Source organism: Sus scrofa, chromosome X, assembly GCF_000003025.6.
Source record: "Sus scrofa isolate TJ Tabasco breed Duroc chromosome X, Sscrofa11.1, whole genome shotgun sequence".
Lineage (NCBI taxonomy): Eukaryota > Metazoa > Chordata > Mammalia > Artiodactyla > Suidae > Sus > Sus scrofa.
Genome location: NC_010461.5, coordinates 41,507,779 through 41,534,971, shown reverse-complemented (window position 1 = coordinate 41,534,971; position 27,193 = coordinate 41,507,779). Strand labels below are relative to the sequence as shown.

The 27,193-nt window shown below is 39.8% G+C and overlaps 1 protein-coding gene and 1 long non-coding RNA gene across 3 annotated transcripts in view; one reads left to right on the top strand and one right to left on the bottom strand.

Annotated features, from left to right (window-relative positions):
* Positions 1 to 27,193, top strand: part of LOC106506955 — an 84,229-nt gene that overhangs the window by 44,778 nt on the left and 12,258 nt on the right. The gene's annotated exons all lie outside the window — the stretch shown is intronic.
* Positions 162 to 27,193, bottom strand: part of RP2 (RP2, ARL3 GTPase activating protein) — a 45,945-nt gene continuing 18,913 nt past the window's right edge. The window contains exons 3-5 of the mRNA XM_003360282.4: positions 20,677 to 20,791; positions 5,524 to 5,609; positions 162 to 3,038 (exon numbers count right to left, since the gene is read on the bottom strand). Of these exons, the coding sequence (XP_003360330.1) occupies positions 2,955 to 3,038; positions 5,524 to 5,609; positions 20,677 to 20,791 (285 nt within the window). The 3' untranslated portion in view covers positions 162 to 2,954. The remainder of the gene's footprint in view (positions 3,039 to 5,523; positions 5,610 to 20,676; positions 20,792 to 27,193) is intronic.

Genomic DNA, 27,193 nt, shown 5'->3' with positions numbered 1-27,193 from the left:
GCTTTGTACACACAATATCGTTCATTTCTCATTAACATAAGACAGGTTAGACCATTGTGTTTTACTTTTATCATTAAAAAACTGGTATCATGACCAAATTTTGGTACATGTAAGAGTAAATATATGTTATAAAAGTTCTCTTCAAAAATTCGCGAAGCCACTTTCATTTTAACAATATTTATTACAAATCACATTTTATAAACACTAGATAAATTACATATAAAAGCTAGACATAAATATATAGAAGCAAAAATAGTACTATTAACAAGAGAAATACGCTAATATAATGTCTAATATCATGTTTAAACATGTATAACTTAATAAAATTACTAAGTTTTCATTGCTAATACTTTTTCATACATTTGAAAGCTATTCAGAAATGAAATGTAGGGGAAAAAAAGACATGAAGTGTAGAATACTCTAATTACAATCAAGATTTAAAAGGATAGAAACAACAAACATAGCACTACTTATTTTAAAAAATCTTTTCAAACATTTAGAAGCAAAGAACTGTCCTGAAAGACAAATTAAACTTGGGTAAAAGCTCTTATCTAACTGGAGTATAAAATTTTAGGCTCTGGTTAATAGATACTAAATTTAGTGGAAAATTAAATTAACATCTCCCTTATAGGTAATATTCCTGAGTTTTTGCTAGATAAAATAACTCAATTTACAGCATGGCATAACATTGTGTTATATTTTTGAAAAACAAAAAGTACTGTGATTTTTAAAACTGTGAATAATGGGATTTAATAATGCAACCATGATCAGAAAGAATATGCTTAATTCACCTTACCATCAGAAAAATCAATGCCCTCTAACCACTACTTGGCAAAGCTCATCTGTAAATCATGATTACAAATTATATTAAACCCATCACCTGTTTTTATTTGCATCTTATGAAGTCACGTGATTTAAAGAAGAGGTTGATTATGTGGTATAAAATGCTCTTGTAAAAAGACTGAAATGATACAATGCTAATACAAGGCGAGGCACAGGGTAGGTGGTCAATATTACTTAATTTAAAGTGAAAAGTCTTTCAATGTATCATTTCTGAATATCAAGACATGATTCAATGTAGTAGTTATAAATGAATCTGAAAAATATCCCCAAAGAGTTCAAACAGGAAAATACATTTTTAGTAACAATCATAAGAGGAATTTTTACAAGTGAAATTTGTGCTATTTTCAGCCTTAGTTTTTATCAAAATAGAATTAAATTTAAGGTTCCTTTAAAAAATAGACTTATGAAAGCTAACTTCCGATTAGCTGCTCTGTGTGGTATAGATGGCAGGTTCAGTCCCTTCTTGCAAGATCAACCTATCAATATCTTCTGATTACATTACAATACACCCCTTAAAAACAGAGCTTCCTCTGGATGTTGAATCCATGCACCTAAACGCTGGGCCCAACAATGTGGATTTTTAAACAAGCATCTCTCTCCTGCCCCATGGTAAATTATTATAGGCAGATTGGTTTGGAAAATAATGCTTTAAAGCCGCCAACATTATTTTATCATACTTGAACATTGCTTGATAGGCATGGCATAGCTAATAAAAATCGAATTTGTCTAGCTTTTTAGAAACCTGCATATCTCATCAAATATGCTTAAGTATTTCTTAGCTAAGTGTTGCAAGGTTTTGTTTTAATTCTAGTAGCTCTTAAGAGCTGATAAAAGGAGTTCCCATTGTGGCACAACGGAAACGAATCCAACTAGTATCCATGAGGATTCGGGTTTGACCCCTGGCCTTGCTCAGTGGGTTAAGGATCCGGCGTTGCCCTGAGCTGTGGTGTAAGTCAAAGACATAGCTCGCAGCTTGCAGCTCAGATCTGGCGTTGCTGTGGCTGTGGGGTAGGCTGGCCGCTGCAGTTCCGATTTGACCCCTAGCCTGGGAACTTCCATATGCCGAGGGTGCGGCCCTAAAAAGCAAAACAAAAAAAAAAAGCTGATAAAAACAATGACCACCTTTTTGAACTGCTGAGCTGCCAGTGAGTGGGCTTCTATAGTTTTAGTGTGACATATGCCTTTTCTTAACAGGAAGCAGAAGAGTCACGGAGCAGTTGTACTCAAAAACAAAACAATGTGGGATTCAAATAATCGCATTACTCACAAAATAGTCTTTAAATAGCTATACCAACATCAGTTAGTAGAGTTACTTGCAAAACTGGCTATCAAATAGCTATTAATTTAAAAAATTAAATTTACAAAGTACTCTGACAACTGTGTATATAGAACCTCACTTGCCATAGTATGCAACTAGGAAGCAAATATTTAACTGGATTATGTACACATGAAAAAAAAAAGCACATGAGTTCATTCTAATTGATCAACTAGGAATGAATCCTTCTAAATTAGAAAAGAAAAATAAGCGATGGAGTGTATTCTCAGACAAACATTGTAGAGTATTGGAGTTCCCAGTGTGGTGTGATGGGATCAGCGGTGTCTTGGGAGCAGCCCTTGTCGACAAGGGTTCGGTGCCTGGCCCAGCACAGTGGGTTAAGGATCTGGCGTCACTGCAGCTGCAGCTGCAGCTTAGGTCGCACCTGTGGCTCGGATCTGATCCCTGGCCTGGGAACTCCATATACCATGGGGCGGCCAAAAACCACAACAAAAAAAGAAAATCATAGAGTACTGAGGACAGTGTAAAATAGAGACTTGAAAGAATGTTTAATTAGGATTAAAATCATGAACTGTGAGCCACTTCTGTTTTCTAATAACAGTATCATATGCAGAGGAACAAAACTACAAGCTCACTGAACTGGGTTAAATAGTTTTTAAGCTGATGAAAACGACTTAATTTAAAATGAACTCTTTTTGAACCTCAAGGGAATGATGCAGTATTCCACAATTTATTTTAAAAATGCCTTTAACAATTTCAGCATCAGTAAGAAGACCATTGCTAATACGCGAATTGAAAAGAACTTAATATCAAGTCCTTGGTTTCAAACTGTACTTCATATTCCCATCTGTATATCGGCAAAGTTGTAGAAGCTGTCTACATCTCCAGGTGCTGTCTCCTTGCTTTCTGATACAAACATCTATGTTAAATATAAAAGAAACAAAAAATACATAAATAGTAATCCCCCAATTCCAAAGCCCATGTTCTTCACACAACAGGCACCAGAAGCTTGCTATTTAAAAGAAATGCAAGGAATTCCCATTGTGGTTCAGTGGTGTACAAACCCAACTAGTATCCATGAGGATGCGGGTTTGATCCCTGGCCTCACTCAGTGGGTTAAGGATCCAGTGTTGCTGTGACTGTGGTGTAGGTCGGCATTTGTAACTCTGATTTGACCCCTAGCCTGGGAACTTCCATTTGCCACAGATGCAGCCCTAAAAGGCAGAAAAAGAAATAATTCAAGTACATCATTTATAATGTTTAATCTGTGGGTTTTCTGTATAATTCATGCAAATATAGTTTCAATGGCTATGATGTAAATTGAGCTCTTTTATTTTTGATTTTATTTTATTTTTTGGTCTTTTTAGGGCCATGCCTGTGGCACATGGCGGTTCCCAGGCTAGGGGTCGAATCGGAGCTGTAGCTGCTGGCCTACGCCACAGCCACAGCAACATCAGATCCCAGCCATGTCTGCAACCTACACCACAGTTGTGGCAACGCGGGATCCTCAACCTAATGAGCAAGGCCAGGGATCGAACCTGCAACCTCATGGTTCCTAGTTGGATTCCTTTCCGCTGCACCATGACAGGAACTCCAAATTGAGCTCTTTTAAAAGCATTTATGATATAATTAAGGTCTTTGCTTCATAATACTTCAGTTGTATTTTATTACACTTGGAGTATCAGGGCTTTTTTTTCTTTTTCAGCTGCACCTGCAGTATGTGGAAGTTCCCAGGCCAGGGATCGAATCCAAGCCACAGCTGTGACCTACACCGCAGCTATGGCAATGCCAGATCCTTAAACTACTGCACCACATTGGGAACTCCAGAATTAAACTATACAACTATCAATATTGTGAAAGCTACTGAACAAAGAGGTTTTTTTTAAAGATTTCTTAGTTTCTTATGTTTTCTAGGAAGAATCTCAATAGGCTGAGAAGCAAAACTTGAGGTAATCTTTTTTAAAGCTGCTAAAGATATATCACTAATTTAAAATTATTTCCCAAACATCAACAAAGCAGTACTCAACAGAACCCTTCAAAAATAGCTTTTACAAATGTTAGTCAGAAATTAGAGGGTTCTGAGTCCTATTTGGCTTTACCATAAACCAGCTATATGATGCTGACAATTTAATAAACCTCTCTGGCCTCAGTTTCCATGTGTATAAAATGAGAAAGTGGGAATAGATAATCTTTTAACTCATTCAGATCTAAAAACTCCAAATTATATAACCATTTTCTCTCTCAGTTTCCTTTTCTATGCAATCTGATTATATATGCCTTCTCCCTTAGTACTGTTGGGATGATAAAATGAGACAAAAGACGAAGTAATTATATGTTTGGTTTTTAAGCTCTATTAAGTTATTAAGTCTGAAATTCTTAGATACAGCAACTTCATCTACCATATCTAGAAAATACCTACATACAGTGATTTCTAGCTATGAAGTATTACTAAAGCAAATAAAAATGAACACTGGGCAATAGGATTGTCCATCCAAAGTATACGGATCTTAGAAATATAATATTTTCAACATACCACTATTTTTAGAAAAGGAAGGATCTGAAGAAACATTTGGTGAGACTTTTTAACTTTAGAGACATATGTTTTTTTTTTTTGGTTTTTTTTTTTTTTTTTGTCTTTTGTTGTTGTTGTTGTTGTTGTTGCTATTTCTTGGGCCGCTCCCGCGGCATATGGAGGTTCCCAGGCTAGGGGTTGAATCGGAGCCGTAGCCACCGGCCTACGCCAGAGCCACAGCAACGCGGGATCCGAGCCGCGTCTGCAACCTACACCACAGCTCACGGCAACGCCGGATTGTTAACCCACTGAGCAAGGGCAGGGACCGAACCCGCAACCTCATGGTTCCTAGTCGGATTCATTAACCACTGCGCCACGACGGGAACTCCGAGACATATGTATTATTGAAGGTTTTTTATAAGTAGATACTTAACTTTGTAAATTTTTCAGCTATTAGAATTTTAGTTCGGCAAGGAAAAACCAAAGCTTAGCTTCCAGTTGTTTACCATAAGTTCTAAAAGTCATGATGTACTGAAAGTAACTATTTAATTGTAAGGAAATGAAAGGCTTGATTGAAATAGAGTCCACAGGAGTTCCCATCGTGGCTCCGTAATTAACGAACCTGACTAGGATCCATGAGGACTCAGGTTCAATCCCTGGCCTTGCTCAGTGCATTAAGGATCTGGCGTTGCCATGAGCTGTGGTGCAGGTTGCAGATGTGGCTCAGATCTGGCATTGCTGTTGCTGTGGTGTAGGCTGGTAGCTATAGCTCCAATTGGACCCCTAGCCTGGGAACCTCCATATACCATAAGTGCGGCCCTAAAAAGCCAAAAAAAAAAAAAAAAAAAAGGAAAGAAAGGAAGGAAGAAAGATAGTCAACAAAGCCTTGTACCTTGGTCCCATTGAATATCTCGTTGACGATAAGCTGACATCCTTCTACAGCACCATCTCCATTGAACTCCAAAGCAATGACAGGACCTATAAGCAAAACCAAGAAGAGTTGTCTTATGAATACAAATCTATCCTCCAATTAATCTTTTTCTTCTTCCCTGAAGACTCTCCAGCCTCTTCTTTGAGGGTGAGAGAAAAGAAAGAAGTAGACAGATGGGACACGTCACTTCAGCCACTTCCTACTCTAATCATAAAACAAATTAACATAGAGTTTCATCACAGGACAAGCAGCCTCAGTGCTGGGATTAGTGTCACATTTTTAAGTGTTGTAAATCGCCTGGCTTTTCTGGTTTTCATACTTCTACAAAATCCATAACAAGTCCACCCCTTTAGCAGTACAAAAAATAGTTGATAAAATGACAAATAAGATCAAATGCTATTCAAGTCATTGTGCCAAGCAGCCAGTCTTGCTTCCAACTCTCCTACTTAGCAGCCAAGTTCTGGGCCACCAATGATGAAGCTCAGCCAAGTGGGAATCGAAACCAGGCACCAAAAGTCATGACCATATGAAAGTACTTTTCTTGAAGGTGCCATAAAACTATATTCTAGAACCAACGACGAAGTTTTTAGTCTTTAATTCTCTGAAGAGAACATGTGTGCCTCCTTTCCCAGGCTTAATTTGATTACTTTGAAACCACCCGTACTTTAAATCCTGGTGTAAAGATTCGTGATTCAGTTTGACTTGGATTTAAACATAGCATTGGCACGACTGGCATCAAACTGTTGGCAAACATGGCCATACGTGAGCCAAACAAAATAAGCTTTTCAATTCAATTATAACTTATTCAGCTATCACTATATGCCAAATAGATTTTTTTAAATCTCCTTTAATAATGGAGAAATCCTGACCTACAGGAGATTACAAATTTCTTGAAAAAAAGACATAAATCCATTAAACAGTATGGACTAAGAGAGGATAATGAAGTACTCAGGAATGAAATACTAAGGTGAATGTGGTCACAGTCCATAGAACAAGGCACAAGAAGAGAAAAGGGCTTGAGATTTAATATCAACAGCAAATACAGAAAAGGCAGGATAGGGTGTTCCCATCGTGGCTCAGTGGTTAACGAATCCGACTAGGAACCACGAGGTTGCGGGTTCGGTCCCTGGCCTTGCTCACTGGGTTAACGATCCAGCATTGCCGTGAGCTGTGGCGTAGGTTGCAGACGCGGCTCAGATCCCACGTTGCTATGGCTCTGGTGTGGACCGGAGGCTACAGCTCTGATTCGACCCCCAGCCTGGGAACCTCCATATGCCGCGGGAGTGGCCCAAGAAATGGCAGAAAGACAGAAGAAAAAAAAAAAAAAGAAAAGGCAGGATATATTACAGTCAATTGTACAATTAGATACAGAGAACAAATTAACAAAGTGTGGGTTTTTCAGTGTCACAGTATGTAGATCAAGATAGGTGCTGAATAAACAAAAGAAGGTAACTGGGGAATATTTTCTCAGAAAAATGGATAATTCTATGTCTGGGGCTACGAAATGAACAAGCTCAATCTGCACTATCTTGTTCAGCCAAAAAGCAATAGGCTATCAAAGGCCAATAGTGTTTTATCAAAAGGACACAGGAGCCAGTTTGAAGAGGCTCCTAATGGCCAAAAATGAGACATGGTGAGATCAGAAGGAATAATGACTGCAATTTATTAAAACATACTGGATATATAAAGTCATGAACTCATAATGATATTTAGAAAAGACAGAAACAAAAGTCACTGAGCACCACTATAGGTTGCTAGGGCACTGATTTATTACTCTGAAAATCAATGTTTAATTTTCCTTTATTTACTTTGCTTTTCTGATATGAAGCACTTTTCAAGGTAACCAAACAGCCTGGTGTACGAGAAGTTCTATTAACATCCATTAATAAATGCAGACATAGTGACACAATTAGAGAATGATCGTTTTGAAGTTCCCATTGTGGCTTAGTGGGTTAAGAATCCAACTAGTATCCCTGAGGATGCAGGTTCGATCCCTGGCCTCACTCAGTGGGTTAAAGGATCTGGTGTTGCCATGAGCTGCGGTGTAGGTCGCAGAGGTGGCTCGGATCCTGAGTTGCTGTGGCTGTAGTGTAGGCTGGGAGCTGTAGCTTCAATTCGACCCCTAACCTGGGAACTTCCATATACCATGGGTTCGGCCCTAAAAAGACTAAAAAAAAAACAAAAAAAAAGAAAGAAAAGAAAATGATCATTTTGGAGTTCCCTGGTGGCCTATCAGATTAAGGATATGGTGTTTTTCACTGCTGTGCCTTGGGTCCCTGCTGCTGCTGTGGCATGGGTTTGATCCCTGGCCTGGGAACTTCCACATGCTGAGGGTGTGGCCAAAAAGAAAATGATCATTTTGAAATTCCTTTATTATGATTATTTTTTGTCTTTTGTGTTTTTAGGGCCACACCTGTGGCACATGGAGGTTCCCAGGCTAGGGGTCTAATCAGAGCTGTAGCTGCCGGCCTACACCACAGCCACAGCAATGTCAGGTCCCAGTCACATCTGCGACCTCCACCACAGCTCTCGGTAATGCCAGATCCTTCACCCACTGAGCGAGGCCAGGGATGGAACCCATAACCTCATAGTTCCTAGTTGGATTCATTTCCGCTGCGCCACAATAGGAACTCCTGAAATTCCTAATAAAATAATTGGATCAGGCAATTCACAAGAAAGACTGACAGGAAACTACAATAAAAAGACTGTTACCACCTGAGCCTAACAGTACAACAATTAAACATTTCGCACCTTCTCATTAATAGGAAACAATATTAATATTGTAATATTCTTGCCACCCCCCCCCACAAAAAACCACAAGACTTTGATTTAACATCTACAAGAGGAACAAATTAAACAAACCTCTGCAAATTAGAGGACAATGGACTAGGTTTCTTTTACGAAACAAAGGCATAAAACTCCTGTTTCTGGGCGAGGGAACTCCTGTTTCTGGTTAAGAGCTAAGAGTGATATAAGATACAAAACCACCACATACAGTGAGTGAGTAGGCCAATTTTACATCTGTATCAAATTAACTGTAAAAATACATAAAAAATATTTTTAGACAATTAGGGAAATTTGAATATGGAATGGTTAGTAGATGATGCTGAGAAATTGTTAATCATGTTAGACATGGTAATATATTTCACTTGAGAAAATATTTGTGTAGCTGTCAAATTGTTATGGTATATATCTTTAAAAAAAATTTTTTTTTTGGCCACACCTGCAGCATATGGAAGTTCCTAGGCCAGGGATTGAATCTGAGCCACAGCTGTGGCCATGCCAGATCCTTTAACCCACTGCCACAGGCTGGGGATCGAACCTGCACCTCTGCAGTGACCTTAGCCACTGCAGTTGGATCCTTAAGCCACTACGCCATAGCAGGAACTCCTAAAATATATCTCGATAAAACCGTTATTAAAAAAGAAAAACATTCGTTTTTAATTTTGTTTTGTTTAAGACACATACTGAAGTATTTGGGATGAAATGGCAAAATTTGATTAACATATTTCAGCAAAAACAGAGAGTATAGATTATTTTTTAAAGTATGGCAAAAGTTGATAAACTGGGGCATGGGTACACATGAGGTGATGGTATTCTACTTCTGAGAAGACACAGTACATTTGGAAATTTTCAAAAAAGTTTAAAAAGCATTTTAAACCAAATAAATATTGATCTAAAAAGTTGAGAATGTAGGATTTCCAGTTTTGCAGAGAGCAGATGGAAAGTTTGAATTAAGGTAGAATGGAATTTACTTCTATTCAGGGTCACTAAAAAGAATACTATATATATATATATTTTTGTCTTTTTTAGAGCTGCACCCACAGCACATGGAGGTTCCCAGGCTAGGGGTCTAATTGGAGCTATAGCCACCGGCCTACGCCAGGGCCACAGCAACGTGAGACCCAAGCCACATCTGCGACCTACACCACAGTTCACAGCAACGTCGGATCCTTAACCCACTGAGCAAGGCCAGGGACCGAACCCGCAACCTCGTCGTTCCTAGTCGGATTCATTAACCACTGAGCCACGACAGGAACTCCAACAGATATATATATATATATATATATATATATATATATATATATTTTTTTTTTTTTTTCGCACCTGAAGTCACCAACTTTAGGTGGTTTAATATTTGTTTTTCACACTGTGGTTATATAATGATCATAACAATCCAATTTCAGAGGATTTCCATCCCATAACCCAAGCACATCCCCCCACCCCCCAAACTGTCTCCTCCGGAGACCATAAGTTTTTCAATGTATGTGAGTCAGCATCTGTTCTGCAAAGAAATTCAGTCTGTCCTTTTTTCAGATTCCACATGTCAGTGAAAGCATTTGATGTTGATGTCTCATTGTATGGCTGACTTCACTTAGCATGATCATTTCTAGGTCCATCCATGTTGCTAAGAATGCTGGTATTTTGTTCATTTTAATGGCTGAGTAACATTCCATTGTGTATATGTACCACAGCTTCTTGATCCACTCCTCTGTTGATGGACATTTAGGTTGTTTCCATGTCTTGGCTATTGCAAATAGTGCTGCAATGAACATCAGCATACATGTGTGGTTGCGAGTCATGGTTTTCTCTGGGTAGATGCCCAGGAGTGGGATTGCTGGATCAAATGGTAGTTCTATTTTTAGTTTGCTGAGGAATCTCCATACTGTTTTCCACAGTGGTTGCACCCAATAGATATATTTTTAAAATCAGACATTTATTACTAAAAGTTTCTGTATTCTCTAAAGACAATATAATCTAGAACTTAGAAATACACTTTTGATAGAATTTCCAAGTATATCACTTGGTTGATATACTTTGAACAAAATATGAGGAACTTCCAATAAGTAATTTAATTTGTCAACAAAGAAATATCAACAGGAGTTCCTGCTGTGGCACAGTGGGTTAATGATCTGGCTGGTCTCTGTGGCACTGCTGGTTCGATCCCCAGGCTGGCACAGTGGGTTAAGGATCCAGCATTGCCGCAGCTGTGATGTAGGTCACAGATCTGGCTCAGATTGTATCCCTGGCCTGGGAACTTCCCTATGCCAGGGTGTGGCCGAAAAGGGGAAAAAAAAAATCAACAATAAAGATGGATAAGGGCATGAGTTTTGATTAACATGTGTGAATTATCCTAAATTTAAAAACCTACAACACTGACAGTGTACTTTTTAAGTAGTTCTGTCTATCTGATGGTGACCGCAATTACGGTGGTTATTTCAAACTGAACCATGAGGTCACCAAGATCACTGGCCCCGTTTTTAGTGTTTTAATGTGACCGTCTTATCAAATAGTTCGCGGTAGCTTTAAATCTAAAATTTGAACTGTCGTGAAAAATTGTGAGATTGTGAAGTAAACAAAAAAGGCTTCTGGATGTTCTGTCTAACGAACTCCTCTGTGTTATTTCACATGACCTTGGAACAAGACATGTCTCAATTAGATTAGAGCAACAGACTCCCAGCTGGTCTCTCTGCTTCTCCCTTAGAGTAACCAGAATGATAAAAGTTACATTTTAAAGGGACCGTGGCATTCCTAGGCTCTAAAACCTCCAGTAAAATATGTCTGTATTTTTCCTATTTTTAATTTTTCTAAAAATAACTGACGGTTTAGAGTAACAACGTGAACAATGAATTAGATGTTTATAGCATATGTAACAGTAAAATATATAACAATGACATAAGGATGAGAAGGAAGATTTGAGGATATAAATTAGGTCCTTACATACTATAGGTGGTAGGGTATAATATTAGAATAAGGTAGCCTCAAATGATTTAAATATGTATACTGTAAAAACCAAAGGTGACCATTAAATAAGATTTAGGAAAAGAGGCAACAGAGGAGAAAAAAATGGAATCGTTAAAAAAATACCCAATTAAACAGCAAAAGAGGTAACAAGAAACAAGGAGCAAATGGAATAGAAAGCAGCTAGCAGGATGGTCGATGCTGATCCAAATATATCAATCTCTTTCAATATGAATGGTGCAGACACACCAGTTAAAAGTCAGAGACTATCAGATTGGACTGAAAGGCAAGAACCAACTATATGCTGTCTACAGAAACTTCACCTTAGATACACAGACTTTGATAAGTTAAAAGAAAAGGGATAAAGATATATGATGAAACACTAACAACTAAATGAAAGCTGGAGTGAGTAGCTGTATTTCAGACAAAGCGGATTTCAGAACAAGGAAGATTATCAGCGACAAAGAGGGACATTATGTAATGATAAAAGATTTTTCAAGAAGACATAATCCTAAATGTGTATGCACCTAACAAATGTTTCAAAATTCCTAAGGCAAAATCTGATAGGATCTGAAAAGAGAAATAAATCCACAGTTATAGTTGAAGACTTTGACATGCTTCTCTCTTTAATTCATAGAACACATAGGCAGAACATTAGTAAGGACATAGATGACCTGAATAGCATTATCAATGAAACTGACCTAGGGGACATTTATAGAACATTTCACCAAACAAAAGCAGATTACACATTCTTTTCCCTGCACACAGACTATTCACCAAAATAGACTATATTATGTTCCACAAAACAAACCTTAACTTAGTAAAGAAATCATACAATGTGAGTTTTCAGACCATAACAACATTAATCTAGAAATCGGTAACAGAAATATATCTGGACCATTGCCCAAACGTTTGGAAATTAAACATTATATTTCTTTTTTCTTTCTTTTCATTTTGCCCCCACCCCCACATATGGAGTTCCCAGGCCAGGGATCAGAACTGAGCCACACCGTGGCTGTGGCAATGCCAGATCCTTTAACTCACTGTGCCAGGCTGGGGATCGAACCTGCATCCTGGCACTAGAGAGATGCTGTCAGTCCCATGGTGCCACAGTGGGAACTCCAAACATCATATTTCTAAATAGTCCACAGATCAAGTGAAATGCCTCCAGGGAAATTAAAAAATATTCCGAACTGCATCAGGGGTCAGCCTACTTTTTTTCCGTAAAGGGCCAGATGGGAAATATTTTAGGCTTAGTGAACCATACAGTATCTGTCACAGCTAATCATCTTTACTGCTACAGCGCAAGAGCAGCAAAACATAACAGATGAAACAATGAATGTGGCTGTGCTCCAATAAAAGTTCATTTACAAAACATACGGTAGGCCATAGTTTGCTAAATCCTGAATTAAATCAAAATACGTCATATTAAAATTGGCAGGACGCAGCTAAAGCAACACTTAAAGGAAAATTTCTAACACAAAACACACACACAGCCATTCCTCATCATCAGTGGATTCCTTCTTTGCTAACTGCTTACTTGGTAAACTTTGTTTTACCCACTAGGCAAAATGTGTTACCCCAAATCAATGCTTGCAGTCTTTTCATGGTCATTCATGGACACACACAAGGTGGCAAAAAATATGAATTGCCTGACATTGCATGTTCCCAGGTAAAGTTGAACTAAGTGATGCTCTGCCTTCTTGTTTCAGCACTGATTCTGTAACCAAATGTCCTTTTCACAGTCCATTTCATGCCACATTTTTCACATTTTTGTGCTTTTCGTTGGGGACATTGGTGCTTAAAATGTCCTCCAAATGAAATGCTCAAGTATGGTCTGATGTTCCTAAGCTTAGGAAAGCTGCGATGTGCCTTACAGAGAAAATATCTGTTAGATAAGCGTCATTCAGGCAGAAGGTATAATGCTGTTGGCTGTGAGTTCAATGTTAATGAACATCTACTAAATGAGGTGTCTTTAAACAGACACATGCATACAATAAGGTTATGTATTGATTGGTTGATACAAATGTTGTGTGTGACCAAAGACTTGTGGATCCTGGCTCTGCATTTCTCCTAGGAGTAGCAGTTCCGTACTTACGGATTCAGCATTCATAGCAACTTTATGAAACAGAACTAGCATGAATAATGAGAACCACTCTTTTAGAAAAGTAAGAAAGTTGGAGTTCTCTTGTGGCTCAGCAGGTTAAGGATCCAGTGTTGTCATTTCAGTGGCTCAGGTCATTGCTGTGGCATGGGTTTGGTCCCTGACCTGGGAACTTCGCATGCTGCGGGTGTGGCCGGAAAAAAAAAAAAAAAAAGAGAGAGAGAGAGAGAAAAGAAGGAATATCTCGGAGTTCCCACTGTGGCTCAGTGGTTAATGAATCCAACTAGGGACCGTGAGGTTTCCGGTTTGATCCCTGGCCTCGCTCAGTGGGTTAAGGATCCGGTGTTGCCGTGAGTGTGGTGTAGGTCACAGATGTGGCTCGGATCCCGAGTTGCTGTGGCTGTGGTGTAGGCCAGCGGCTATAGCTCCGATTCGACCCCTAGCCTGGGAACCTCCACATGCCACGGGAGTGGCCCTAGAAGAGGCAAAAAGACAAAAAGAAAAAAAAAAGGAATATCTAAAATCAGTAACCTAAGGTTAAACTTGAAGAAACTAGAGAAAGAAGAGCAAATTAAACCCTAAAGCAAGTGAAAGGAAGGAAATAAACATTAGAGCAGAAACCAATGAAACTGAATAGAGAAAATCAGTAAAACAAAAAGCTGCTTCTTTAAAATGATCAATAAAGTGATAAACCCCTATCTAGGCTGATGGGAGAGGCCTCAAATTACCAACAGGAGGAGGATAAAAGGGACATCTCTAGTGGTTCCACATACATAAGAATAAGGAAATACTATAAACTCTATACCTATAAATTTGATAACTGAAATGAAACAATTCCCTGAAAGACCAAAACTTACCCAAATACACCTAAGAAGGAAAATATACCCTGAGGAGTTCTATAAATAATAAACAAACAAACAAATAAAATTTATAGCTAAATATTTTCCCCAAGTCTTTAGGTCCAGATGGTTTGATTGGTGATTTCTACTAGACACTTAAGGAGGCCAGCATAACCTTAACATCAAAGCCAAAGATATTACAAGAAAAGAAAATCAGAGACCCATGTGCCTCATGAACAAAGATGTAAAAATCCTCAATAAAATATTAGCAAATGGAACCCAGTGATATATTAAAGGGATAAAACACCATGATCAAGGGGGTACATCTCAGGAGTACAAGGCTGGTTCAACATTCAAATGAACAAAATTAATTCACCTGCTTCAATGACTCAATCATTAAGAACGCATGATAACGCAATACATGCAGAAAAAGTTTTCAACAAAATTCGTCATCCACGTGTGATAAAAACTCAACAAACTAGGAATAGAATGAAACTCCCGTAGTCTAATAAAAGGTATGTATGAAAAATTTACCACTGACATCATTCTTAAGGGTGAGACTGAACACTTTCACCCTGAGATCAGTAAGAGGACGAGAATGTTCTCTTCTTACTATTCTACACAACATCGTAGTGGACATCCTAGCCAACATAATCATGCAAAAAAAAGGAAATAAGAGGCATGTAGAAGAAAGAGAGCAACTAACCTAAAGAGCTCCCAAAGGCTAAAAGTGGAACAACTGGATAGTATTGGACTATAAGCCAAAGAATAAAAATATATCTCTGAGTCCCTACTGATAGACATAAATGACTGAATAAATAAATGAGAGAGAAGGGACAAATCTTTCTTACAGAATTCCAAATAATGTATGTAGATACTCCCCTCTCTAGGAGGTGGAGTATAATTCTCCTCTCCTTGAGTATGGACACTGGTCTTAGTGACTCAACTTCCAAAGAATGTAGAGAGAACTTCCAAAGAGTATAGAAAGAGGAAAACAGGAACTGCAAGAAACCTGGCCGATAGCACCTGAGCCAGGTCTCTAAGGTCAACATCACCAGCATTGAGTCATGTTGCTGTCATGTGCCCTGCGATGTGATGTGATATGACCTCTTCTCCAAAACCTTAGTCTAACCAGAGAAAACAACACCCACAAATAGAGGGACAGTCTACAGAGTAACGTACCAGTACTGTTCAAATATTTCATAGTTAGGAAAAACAAGGAAAGACTAAGGAACTGTCACAGACAAGAAGAGATTAAAGAGACACAATGACTAAATGCAATGTGGGATCTTGGATTGAGTTCTGGAACAGAAAAAGAACATGAATGAAAAAAAAAAAAAAACCTGGTGGAAATTTGAATAAAGTTTACAGCTCAAGTAAATAGTATTTTACCAATGTAAATTTCTTAGTTTCAACAAAGGTGCCATACTTATGTTAACATGAGGGGAACGTGGGTTTCAAAACTCTGTACGGACTTTGCAAGTTTTCTGCAAATCTAAAATTATTCCAATATAAAGAGTTTAATTAAAAAAAATAAAAATAAAAATGTCTAGTAGCTTCTCATCTCATGCAGACTAGAAACCAAAGTCTGTAGAATGGCCTACAAGGCCCTATATTATCTAATTCCTCCTTTACTACTTCTCAGAACTCATCTGCTATGTTTATAGACTAAATTAATGAATGACTCTCTACAACAAAAGAGCCCAAGTCGACCTAATCAGCAGAACCATCTAGGGAGCTTTTAAAAAATGCAGATTCCAAGGGTTAATCTCAGAGATACTCGAATCAGTATTTCTGGAGTAGGGGTTGGAAATTGCAATCTTTAAAAGCACCCCAGACGGTTCTGAGACTCAAGTCAGATTTGGAGAGTCTCTAGATGGAAACAGTGAATTCTGTCAAAGAGCTTCATTCTCTGAAAGGAAGTAATATGACTACTTGAACTGAAGAGGAAAATTTAGAGACTCTAAAGTATAAACTATTTGAAATCAAAATGAATGTTCAAAAGCATAAGTCCATACTCCCCTCGACCCCCGCCCAAGCCCAAGAACAGCGGTGTGCAACTGGGAGCAGTTTTGTCCCCCCACCAAAGGGGCATTTGGCAATGTCTATTTGGCAATGTCTGCAAACATTTTTGGTTGCTATAGCTGGGGCAGTATGCTATTGGCACTCAGTCCATAGAGGCCAGGGATGCTGCTAAACATCCTACAATGTAGAGGACAGCCCGCTACAATGAAGAATTATCTAAAATATCAATGGTGCTGTGCTTGAGAAACTCCTTAGAATGACTGATGGCCACTTTTAGATAAGGACCCAATCCATCTAACACCTGCTGGAATATCTCCACAGACAGCCTACTCATAACGCCACATCACTCAGGGTGCTATTGGGCAGCTTAAAATTTGTCCCCAACTTTTATTTGGAAAAATTCCAAACAGTATATAAAAATCGAAAGAATAACAAACATCCCTTTGCTTGGATTTTTTTTTTAAACTTTTTTTTTTTTTTTTTAGGGCCGCCCCTGTGGCATATGGAGGTTCCCAGGCTAGGAGTTGATTCTGAGCTGAGCTGCCGGCCTTTGTCACAGCCACAGCAACGTGGGACCCGAGCCACGTCTGTGACCTACACCACAGCTCATGGCAACGGCCGGATTCTTAACCCACTGAGCGGGACCAGGGACTGGTTGGGTTCGTAACCCGCCAAGCCACAAGGAGAACTCAAGGATTTGTTCGGATGTGTTAACCTACACCCATCAAATGTTAACCTTTGGCCACATTTGCTCTGCCACACACTATACACATACACACACATGCACACACAGACAAACCTACTTCGTTTTTGTTTTGCTGAGCCATTTGAAAATAGCAGGCATCATGACAATGCAACATGCATCTCCTATATAACCGTAATACCATTATTATACTGCAGGATACAATAATAATTCCATGATATCATCTTCAAACTTCCCAAGTTGTCCCCAAAATGCATTTTACAGCGTTATTGCTCACCCTACCCTAATCCAAAATCCAATGAAGTTTCATTCCTTCCATGTACTGGTTAGATTTCTTTTAATCCCAAACTGTCCCCCATTGCTTTTGTTCTCCAGGACATTGTCTGAAGTGTCCTAGTCAGTCATCTTGTAGAAGGTCTTCTCTTTTTGCTTGTCTGTTTCCTCAAGGTGTCGGTTAACGTGTTTCCAGATTTCCTTGACTTGGTTAGATTTAGGTAAAATATTTTTGGAAAGAGTCCTTCATAGCCGATGATGTGTTATTTCTTATTGCATCACAGCAGGAGACATACAATGTCAGGCTGCCCTGCCCTCAGCGATGCTAAGTTTGATCACTGGGTTAATGTGATAATCACCAAATCTCTGCTGTAAAGGTGCACTTTCCCATCTCAGTTAGATTGTATAAATATCCTGCTTCTTATCAACTTTTTTTTCATGGCCCTGGAAGTTCCCGGGCCAGGCATGGAACTCAGGTCTCTGCAGTGACCCGAGCTGCTGCGGGCGGATCTTTAACCCACTGTGCCACCGCGCAGCTCTTACCCCAGGAATTTTAGCATCCACTGATAAACTCTGTCTGAATTAATTATTACATCAGGGGTTGGAAAATGGTGATTTCTAAAGTCTATCATTCTCTCTATGTTTATTAGCTCATAGTAGTCTGTAAAGAGCTTTTCTTTCCTTTTTTCTTTCTTCCTTTTTTTTTTTTTTTTTTTTTGGTCTTTTTATGGCTGCATCTGCAGCATATCCAAGTTCCCGGGCTGGGGTCGAATTGGAGCTGCAGATGCTGGCCTACACCACAGCCACAGCAACGCCAGATCTGAGCCACATCTGGGACCTCTGGTGCAGCTTGCGGCAACACTAGATCCTTAACCTACTGAGTGAGGCCAGGGAGTGAATCCACATTCTCACAGAGACTATGTTGAGTTCTTAACCCACTGAGCCACAACGGGAACTCCCGAGAGCTTTTCTTTATTCCCTCTCCCTCCGCCCCCCCCCTTTTTTGGTGCTTAATACACATTTATTAACTGAATACATTAAATAGTGTTGATTTTTCAAATTAGATAAAAAGCATGGGCTGATAAGTTTCATGAAGATATTTCACAGATTAGAAAAACAAATTTCAAACAGATTTGTGATTACTGAGATGAGAAACTGATTATTACCAATTTGGGGTCCTGGAGAACTGGTCATTTCAAGCTAATGGAACAGTGTTTCTTTTACTAGAGGATAGGAAGCTTCTAGACCATGGGTGTGCCTAGCAGTCACATGTGATATCTATGTAGACCCCAAAGTTAGGTAGATTCCAAGCTTACAGGGCATGCTGGGCCATGGTTTAGTGCCAATTTCCTCTCCCTTCTTTTTGGTTATCACTATGGGTGCATGGGTTTCTGCTGTTGTTAAATCAGTTCTCTTCATTATTCTTTTTGAAGCTCAAATTGTCCCAAATTTGACCAGTGGAGACTCTTTCAAGCTAGCTCCTATGACTTTTTGACATGACCTTCTTTGTCTTTGGCTACTTCCTCTGGGCATCTCTGGTTCTGAAAGCTGTTTAAATGACATTTATTTGCTGTAACTCCTATAATATCTGCTCACTGGTTTCAGTGCTACTTTTTTCTGCAGAAGCAGAACATTTTACTTCTTCCATGTGGAATGCTGTGTCACTGAAACACATACGATGGTTGGGGTGGAGCAATTCTATGAAACCACTTCACTGACCTTATCATGAGTACATAAATCACGAGTTTAGGCCTACTCAGATGCTCCCTTCTTTCTTAATCTTCAGGATGCTATTACACTTGGTCCTTGACTGAATTTCTGAAAGCTGCTAAGAGTTTAAAGATTTGTTTTCAAGGTTCCATCAGAATGTTCCCATATCAGAATGGCTGCATCAAAGGAGCCAGGTCATAATTTTCTGTATATAATCTAGGATAGATTCATGTGCTGGTTGTAGGCGGTCCTTAGTACTGTTAGAATAAAGCCACCAAGGCTTATAAAATACTGTATTAAGACTTAAGACCGGGAGTTCCCTTCGTGGCTCAGTGGTTAACGACCTGACTAGGAACTGTGACGATGTGGGTTTGATCCCTGGCCTCGATCAGTGGGCTAAGGATCCAGCGTTGCTGTGAGCTGGGGTGTAGGTCGCAGATGCGGCTCAGATCTGGCGTTGTTGTGGCTGTGGTGTAGGCCAGCAGCTGTAGCTCCAATTCGACCTCTAGCCTGGGAACCTCCAACATCCATATGCCGCAGGTGCAGACCTAAAAAAAAAAAAAAAAAAAAAAAAAAAGAGGAAAAAAAAAGACTTAAGGCCAAATCACACACCCAGCATTAGTATTAAAATTATCCTAACAGTCCTCCAATATTCTCATACAGGTTTTTGCAATGTATCACAACTCATTTATACATAAAGACCATGTCCATGCAGATGTACCCTTTTTCTAGGCTATAACCAATCAGCATTACATATTACTATACATATTTGCTCAGACCAGTCAGGAAAAGCCTGATGAGCCTTGAGCAAACAACATCCGTGCTCTGACAGATGAACAAGTACTGCCTTGTAGATCAGTACACCTTCAAATACATGGAGGCAAACAGCCATACTTTAGGAGGGCACACAAACTCTGTTTGCAGACTTATTTCCAGTATCTGAAATTTACTGCTGGCATGCATCCATGGGAGAAAATAATTCTGATGATGCACGGGGAGTTAATCAACTGTATTCAATACACAGAATAGTATATATTTCTTATTTCTTTTCTAAGATGGTCAAAGCACACTGAAGGCAGAAAAATCCTTATCCAGGAGTTCCCGTCATGGCTCAGTGGTTAGCAAATCTGACTAGGAACCATGAGGTTGTGGGTTTGGTCCCTGGCCTTGCTCAGTGGGTTAAGGATCTGGCGTTGCCGTGTGCTGGGATGTAGGTTGCAGACGCGGCTCGGATCCCGCGTGGCTGTGGCTGTGGCGTAGGCCGGTGGCTACAGCTCTGATTGGACCCCTAGCCTGGGAACCTCCATATGCCGTGGGAGGGCCCAAGAAATGGCAAATAAATAAATAAATAAATAAAATTTAAAAAATTAAAAAAAAAAGAATCCTTATCCAGTGCCTTCTAACTCTGGGCCGGGACAAGGAAATGGTCACTCACTAAAGTATACTAATACAACAATAATAAAATAATAATTGAAAATAATAAAATACATAGTAATAAAATGTGATTTCCAAGAACTAAGATGATAGAACAGGGGGGAAAAAAACCCTAATACCTAATTTCTAGTTAGCTGTATATGGCTTTTTGAATGCTGTGAAATGTTGACATTTCTGAATAGCAATAGGAAACAACATAAATGAGAAACATTAAAGGCAAGAGTAAATCAAATCAGCAGGTCAAGAGAATAATCACAAAAATATACCAGTCATCCAGAAGGTACCTTTGTTCAGAAGAGGAAGGAAGTCAGGTGCTTTTTCCCGAAAAACCCTTTGAGCATCCTCAGCTTTCATTGACACCTCCTTGGTCTGAACTAGGAAAAAGCCTTTACCCACCATCTGTGGAAATAAAATGTCATTTAGGTTTTAAAATGACCTTCAGGGACTAAAACAACAATTTTTTCTGTATAAACAATTTTTCTGTATAAACTGCAACAGAGCACTGATTTTTGTTTTAGTTATGACTCTAATTCAGAGTGTTTGCTGTAATAAGATTTCACCATACGGAAGATTCTTTATTCCAGATTGGGGGGAGGCGGTTCTGGTTAAGAATGGGTACTGCAGTGCCCACTGTTGAGATTAACAGTCCAATGTGAATTAGTTCTCGAAATTTTAAACGTTATTAAAAAAATTGGGGAGGCTGAAACAAACGGATGGAGGCTTTGGTTTGATGATACTGCAAATGCCCAGGGAGTGAATGGTTAAATGAGTTATGGTACCTTCACATGAGAAAGTACTACAGTTCATCAAATGTAACAAATAATAAATAGGTGAAGCTTATATAATAATGTCAATTTTAAAAAGCATAATTCATATTTATATAGTATAGCACACTAATGATAGATTATATTTATGGAGTACTATGTGCCAGGCAGTTTTATGCATTCTACATGTGTAACACATTTCACCAGGTACAATTACAATTATTACTCTCATTTCTTTCTTTCTTTTTCTTTTTTTTTGGTTTTTAGTGCTGCACCTGTGGCACATGGAAGTTCTCAGGGGTCAAATCAGAGCTACAGCCACCGGCCTACACCACAGCCACAGCAACTTGGGATCCGAGCCGAGTCTGCAACCTGCACCACAGCTCACGGCAATGCCAGATCCTTAACCCACTGAGCAAGGCCAGGGATCGAACTCACGACCTCATGGTTCCTAGTCGGATTCATTTCCGTTGCGCCTCGATGGGAACTCCTATTACTCTCCTTTCACAGGTGAGAAACTAAAGCACAGAGTGGTTTAAGAAATCCACCCGTGGTCACACAGCTGTTAAGTAACAGAGCTGTGATTTGAACCCAATTACTCTGATCACAGATTAAATAAATTAAAACTTATTCCTAAAAACACCAGTCATTAAGGATGATTTTTAAACTTACTGCTATCTTTATTTCCACAGCTCTCTACAATGAGGTCACATTAATTTTTAAAATAATTAGGAAAGTAGTTTTTAAAAATGCAAAGTCATTCGACCCATTAAAGCCTATTGGGGTTTTAGTTATAAAAGTAACAATTAGGCTCAATACAGAACATTTGCAAAATAAAAAAAACCAAAAAGAAATATCAACCAAGGTGCTACTACTCAAAGATGCCACTGCCACGTAGGTATACTTCCTTTTACCCTCCAGTCTTCTTTTTCCCGTCACAGAAATGATACATGTTATGTGTACAATCCACAGAACTGCAAATAAGAGAGGAAAATTCGGCTAGGGAGTTCCCATCATGGCGCAGCAGAAACGAATCCGACGAGGAACCATGAGGTTACATGTTCGATCCCTGGCCTCGCTCAGTGGGTTAGGGATCTGGTGTTGCTGTGGCTGTGGTGTAGGCCAGCAGCTGCAGCTCCGCTTAGACTCCTAGCCTGGAAACCTCCATAGGCCTTGGGTGCGGCCCTAGAAAAGACAAAAAAAAAAAAAAAAAAAAAAAAGAGAAAGAAAAAGAAAACTCTGCTAGACTTGTGGAGGAGGGGGGAGGGAGTGGGATGGATAGGGAGTTTGGGGTTAGTAGATGCAAAATCTTACCTTTTTTTTTTTTTTTTGCTTTTGCTTTTTAGAGCTGCACCTGTGGTATATGGAGGTTCCCAGGCCAGGGGCTGAATCAGAGCTGCAGCCGCCGGCCTTCATCAGAGCCACAGCAAACGCCAGATCCAAGCCACATCTGTGACCTACACCACAGCTCACGGCAATGCCAGATCCTCTACCCACTGAGCGAGGCCAAGGATCACACCCGAAACCTCATGGTTCCTGGTCAGACTCGTTTCTACTGCGCCACAATGGGAACTCCAAACTATTCCATTTAGAATGATGGATAAGCAATGGGGTCCTACTGTACAGCACAGGGAGCTATGTCCTATCTCTTGGGTGAGAACATGATGAAAAATAGTATGAAAAAAAAAGGAAGAACGTACATATATGTATGACAGCGTCACTTGGCTGTACAATAGAAGCTGAAGGAACATTGTAAATCAACGATACTTTAATAAAAAATTTTTTAAAAAGAAAAAAGAAAACCCTACTCTTCATCCACTTCCTAAGAAGACATTTTAGTATACATATACTTTCCAGATTTAGCTACTTAAAAAAAATCAAACGCTTTACATAATATTTTACAAATTTTCACTTGCTCGGTTATGAACATTTCCCAGCTATTCTACTATAAAATCAGTTTTAATGGTTGCTACTATTTCATTCTACGGCTACATTATCCTATACCACTTGATCAAGCTGGATTCCAACTCGAATCCTTTTGCTGCCTCAGAAAAAAAAAAAAAGACATACATAAAAAGTAGCAGAAAATTACATAAACATCACTGCCAGATGATGACTGCAAAGTTACTTAAAATATCAGAAACAATCCCACATCTGTTTCTAATTCTCTAGACTGCTCATTACCTCTCATTTTATAGTCAGACACATAAACTGACAAAAGATGATTAATTCAAAATACCTTTACCTAGAAACAAATAATGAGCTCTGAAACGAGTGTATCTGTTTTGATATTTCACTGCAGATATGTGAAGAGACTCTTTTTTTATGAAAATTCCTCTACTTTGAAAGACTCGAAAATAGTTGTAACTACCCAGCTCAAATTATGCCATACTTCCAAACAATTCAAACTGCTTTTATCTACTTTAGCCCGTGCATGTCTGTGATAGAGTTAAGAGCCCGGAGAAATCTGATTTTTTAGGTATGAAAACCGAGGCCCAGTAACTTCTCTTGACTCCTACAGAATGTGCTTTCTGCTTTACCCAGTTTTTCTGGACTTCTGCCCTCTCAAAGTTTCATACTTCCTATCTCAGAAAACCATTATGATATGTTTAATTTATGAAAACAGTGTGAAACAAAATTCTGCGATACTCCTAGGGTTTAACAAAACCAAAGCTAGCAGCACAGTTCCAGTCTAAGCTGTTCTAAGACATTTTGTGTTATAACAGAAACCACTCGAGTGGTTCTTTTTTTTTTTTTTTTTTTTTTCATCTCAGAATTAACTAGCTTCTACACAAATTTTCCAGGGAACTCGAGCTTCATTTTTGAAAAAAATACATAATCTCAGGAGTTCCTGTCATCACCCAGTGGTTAACAAAACCAACTAGTATCCATAAGGATGCGGGTTCGATCCCTGGCCTCGCTCGGCAGGTTAAGGATCCGGCGTTGCTCTGAGCTGTGGTGCAGGTCGCAGATGCCGCTTGGATCCCACATTGCTGTGGCTGTGGTGTAGGCTGGCGGCTACAGCTCCAATTGGACCCCTAGCCTGGGAACCTCCATATGCTGGGGGTGTGGCCCTAAAAAGACAAAAAAAATTAAAAAATAAAAAATACATAATCTCTTAACGTGTAACTCACTGGTCTTTCAACATGTTGTGATACCCTCTTCTCATATACTTGGCATTTTTTTCTTTTTGTTATCTTTTCTGATTTTTGTTATTGTTGTTGCTACACTTGCGGCATGTGGAAGTTCCCAGGCCAGAGATCAACCTGCGCCACAGCAGTAACCCAAACCACAGCAGTGGCAATGCCAGATCCTTAGCCCACTGAGCGAGGCCAAGGATGGAACCCGCAACCTCAAGGTTCCTAGTCAGATTTGTTTCTGCTGTGCCACGATGGGAATTCCTCTTTCTTTTTTTAAAGAAGGTTTTTAATTTTTACCATTTCCTGCTCCTTTTTTTTTAAACGGCCACACCTGCAGCATATGAAAGTTCCTGGGCAAGGGACTGAATCCAAGCTGCAGCTGCAACCTACCCTGGCCGGGGATGGAACCCACACCTCTGCAGTGACCCGAGCTGCTGCAGTTAGATTCTTAGCCCAATGCACCACAGCACGAACTCCCTGTTCTCTTTTCTTAATTCTGTGATTTCAGAATCAGATAGGATAACTCTAGCCAAAAAGTCCCAGGGTTTTTCCTTCTAGGCTGGAGGGTAGTATCTGCCTTGCATCCACACACTTTTGGTCACATTCCTGCTCCAACCAGGCATTTATTAAGTTTCCTTTACCACTGAGGCAGCATAGTAGCATCATGCTTAAGGGTTAAGACCATGGCCTACAAAGCTCAACTGCCTGTATTTAAATCATGGCTTGGCATTCCCGTTGTGGCACAGTGAAAACGGATCCGACTAGGAACCATGAGGTTGTGGGTTCGATCCCTGGCCTTGCTCAGTGGGCTAAGGATCTGGCATTGCCATGAGCTGTGGTGTAGGTCGCAGATGTGGCTCAGACCTGGCGTTGCTGTGGCTGTGTGGTGTAGGCCAGCAGCTGCAGCTCTGATTCAACCCCTAGCCTGGGAACCTCCATATGCCATGGATACGGCCTTAAAAAGCAAAAAAAAAAAAAAAAAAAAAAAAAAAATCATGGCTCTGCTACTTAACAGTGAATGACCTTTTGCAAGTTACTTACCTTCTCTGTGGCTTTTTCTTGTCTCTATAAAGGGGCATAATGGCACCCATTTCACAGGTTATTCTGAATTAAGTTAATTCATTTAAATCCCATAAACATGCCTGACATAAACATTCTATGAGTCTTAGCTGTCATAACTATTGTCATCATTGTTTTTGTTCTTACTGGATTTTTATTGTTTTAAATTATTTTGTAACCCAGAGGGACATCTAAAGAACATCACTCCTCCCGGTCCCATTGCTTTCAAGTGCACACGACACTGCCATCTCTCACATCAGATAGCAAAAGTGAAAAGGTTAAGAATATCTGATGACTCATGAAGAATGACGGCAGTTGGTTCTGATAGCTTGTTTTCTTTAAACATGCTCTACATTTTTTATGTCCACTCCTCATTATCTATCCAGAAGGAGTTTAACCTGAAATAATTACCTCTTTTGAAAACTGCATGTAGATTTTTTTAAAAGATCACCATACAGTATAATGAAAATGTTTACCTCTCAGATGTTGGATTAACATGTGATTAGATAGCTCACAGGCCAGAAACAGTTTTTTTTCCTAAATTTATTTATTTAGCCTTTTTTTTTCCTTTCGTCTTTTTGTCTTTGCTAGGGCTGCACCCGCGGCATATGGAGGTTCCTAGGCTAGGGGTCAAATCGAAGCTGTAGCCACCGGCCTACACCACAGCCACAGCAGCGCCGGATCTGAGCCATGTCTGCGACCTACACCACAGCTCACAGCAACGCCAGATGCTTAACCCACTGAGCAAGGCCAGGGATCAAACCCGCATCCTCATGGATGCTAGTCAGGTTTGTTAACTGCTGGGCCACGACGGGAACTCCAAAAACGCTTTCTATATCTCACAGATGCACCAGTACATTTTTATCAGATTGGCATAATCAAAAAAGAAAATATCAAAGTCTTAAGATTATACTTTGGAGTTTGTTTTTTGTTTTTGTTTTTGTTTTTTCCCCTTTTCGGCCACACCCACAGCATGTGGAAGTTCCTAGGCCAGAGATCAAATCCGAGCTGGGGCTGCAACCTACCTCCCAGCTGCAGCAACGCTAGATCCTTAACCCACTGTGCTGGGCTGGGGAGCAAACCGGCAACGCCACAGAGACGAACCAGATCATTAACCCACTGCACCACAGCGGGAACTCCTGGCATCTGTTGCTTTGAAAACTAGACCTCGGATATACTTTGTAGATTTCAGACATGGGTTTTCAACATGGTAGAATGTATAAGCTGCAGAGAAGTGGTCATTTTAAGTCTTTTCTAAAAATCATTCCTTTTGACAGACGTGTTACAACTTAAGAAAAAATCCATCCAAAAGAGTTTTCCATTCACGTCTCTGTTTCTGGAAGGTTGATATTTATTTATTTAGTCTTTTGAGGGCCGCACCCTCGGCATACAGAGGTTCCCAGGCTAGGGGTTGGATCGGAGCTGCAGCTGCCGGCCTACACCACAGCCACGTGGGATCCCAGCCGCGTCTGCGACCTTCACCCCAGCTCAGGGCAACACCGGATCCTTAACCAGAGAGAGGCCGGGGAGCAAACCTGCGTCCTCATGGATGCTAGAGAGATTCGTTTCCGCGGAGCCATGACGGGAACTCTGAAAGTTTTATTTTTAAATTCCAATCAACACTTCCTGAAGAAAGCTTGATGAATGGATAATTAATACATCCCACTGCTGCCTCCCCGCTGGAGCACCCGCCAACACAGGAACTGCTGCTTCTGGAGCCCCACACCTCCATGTTCCCATTCATTTGTCAAGTGAAACCCAAGGACCTCTCTACTCCTGAACACACTACAAGCCCCTGGTCTTGAGCCTACTTCTGCTGTCTCAGCTCCCAACTTATT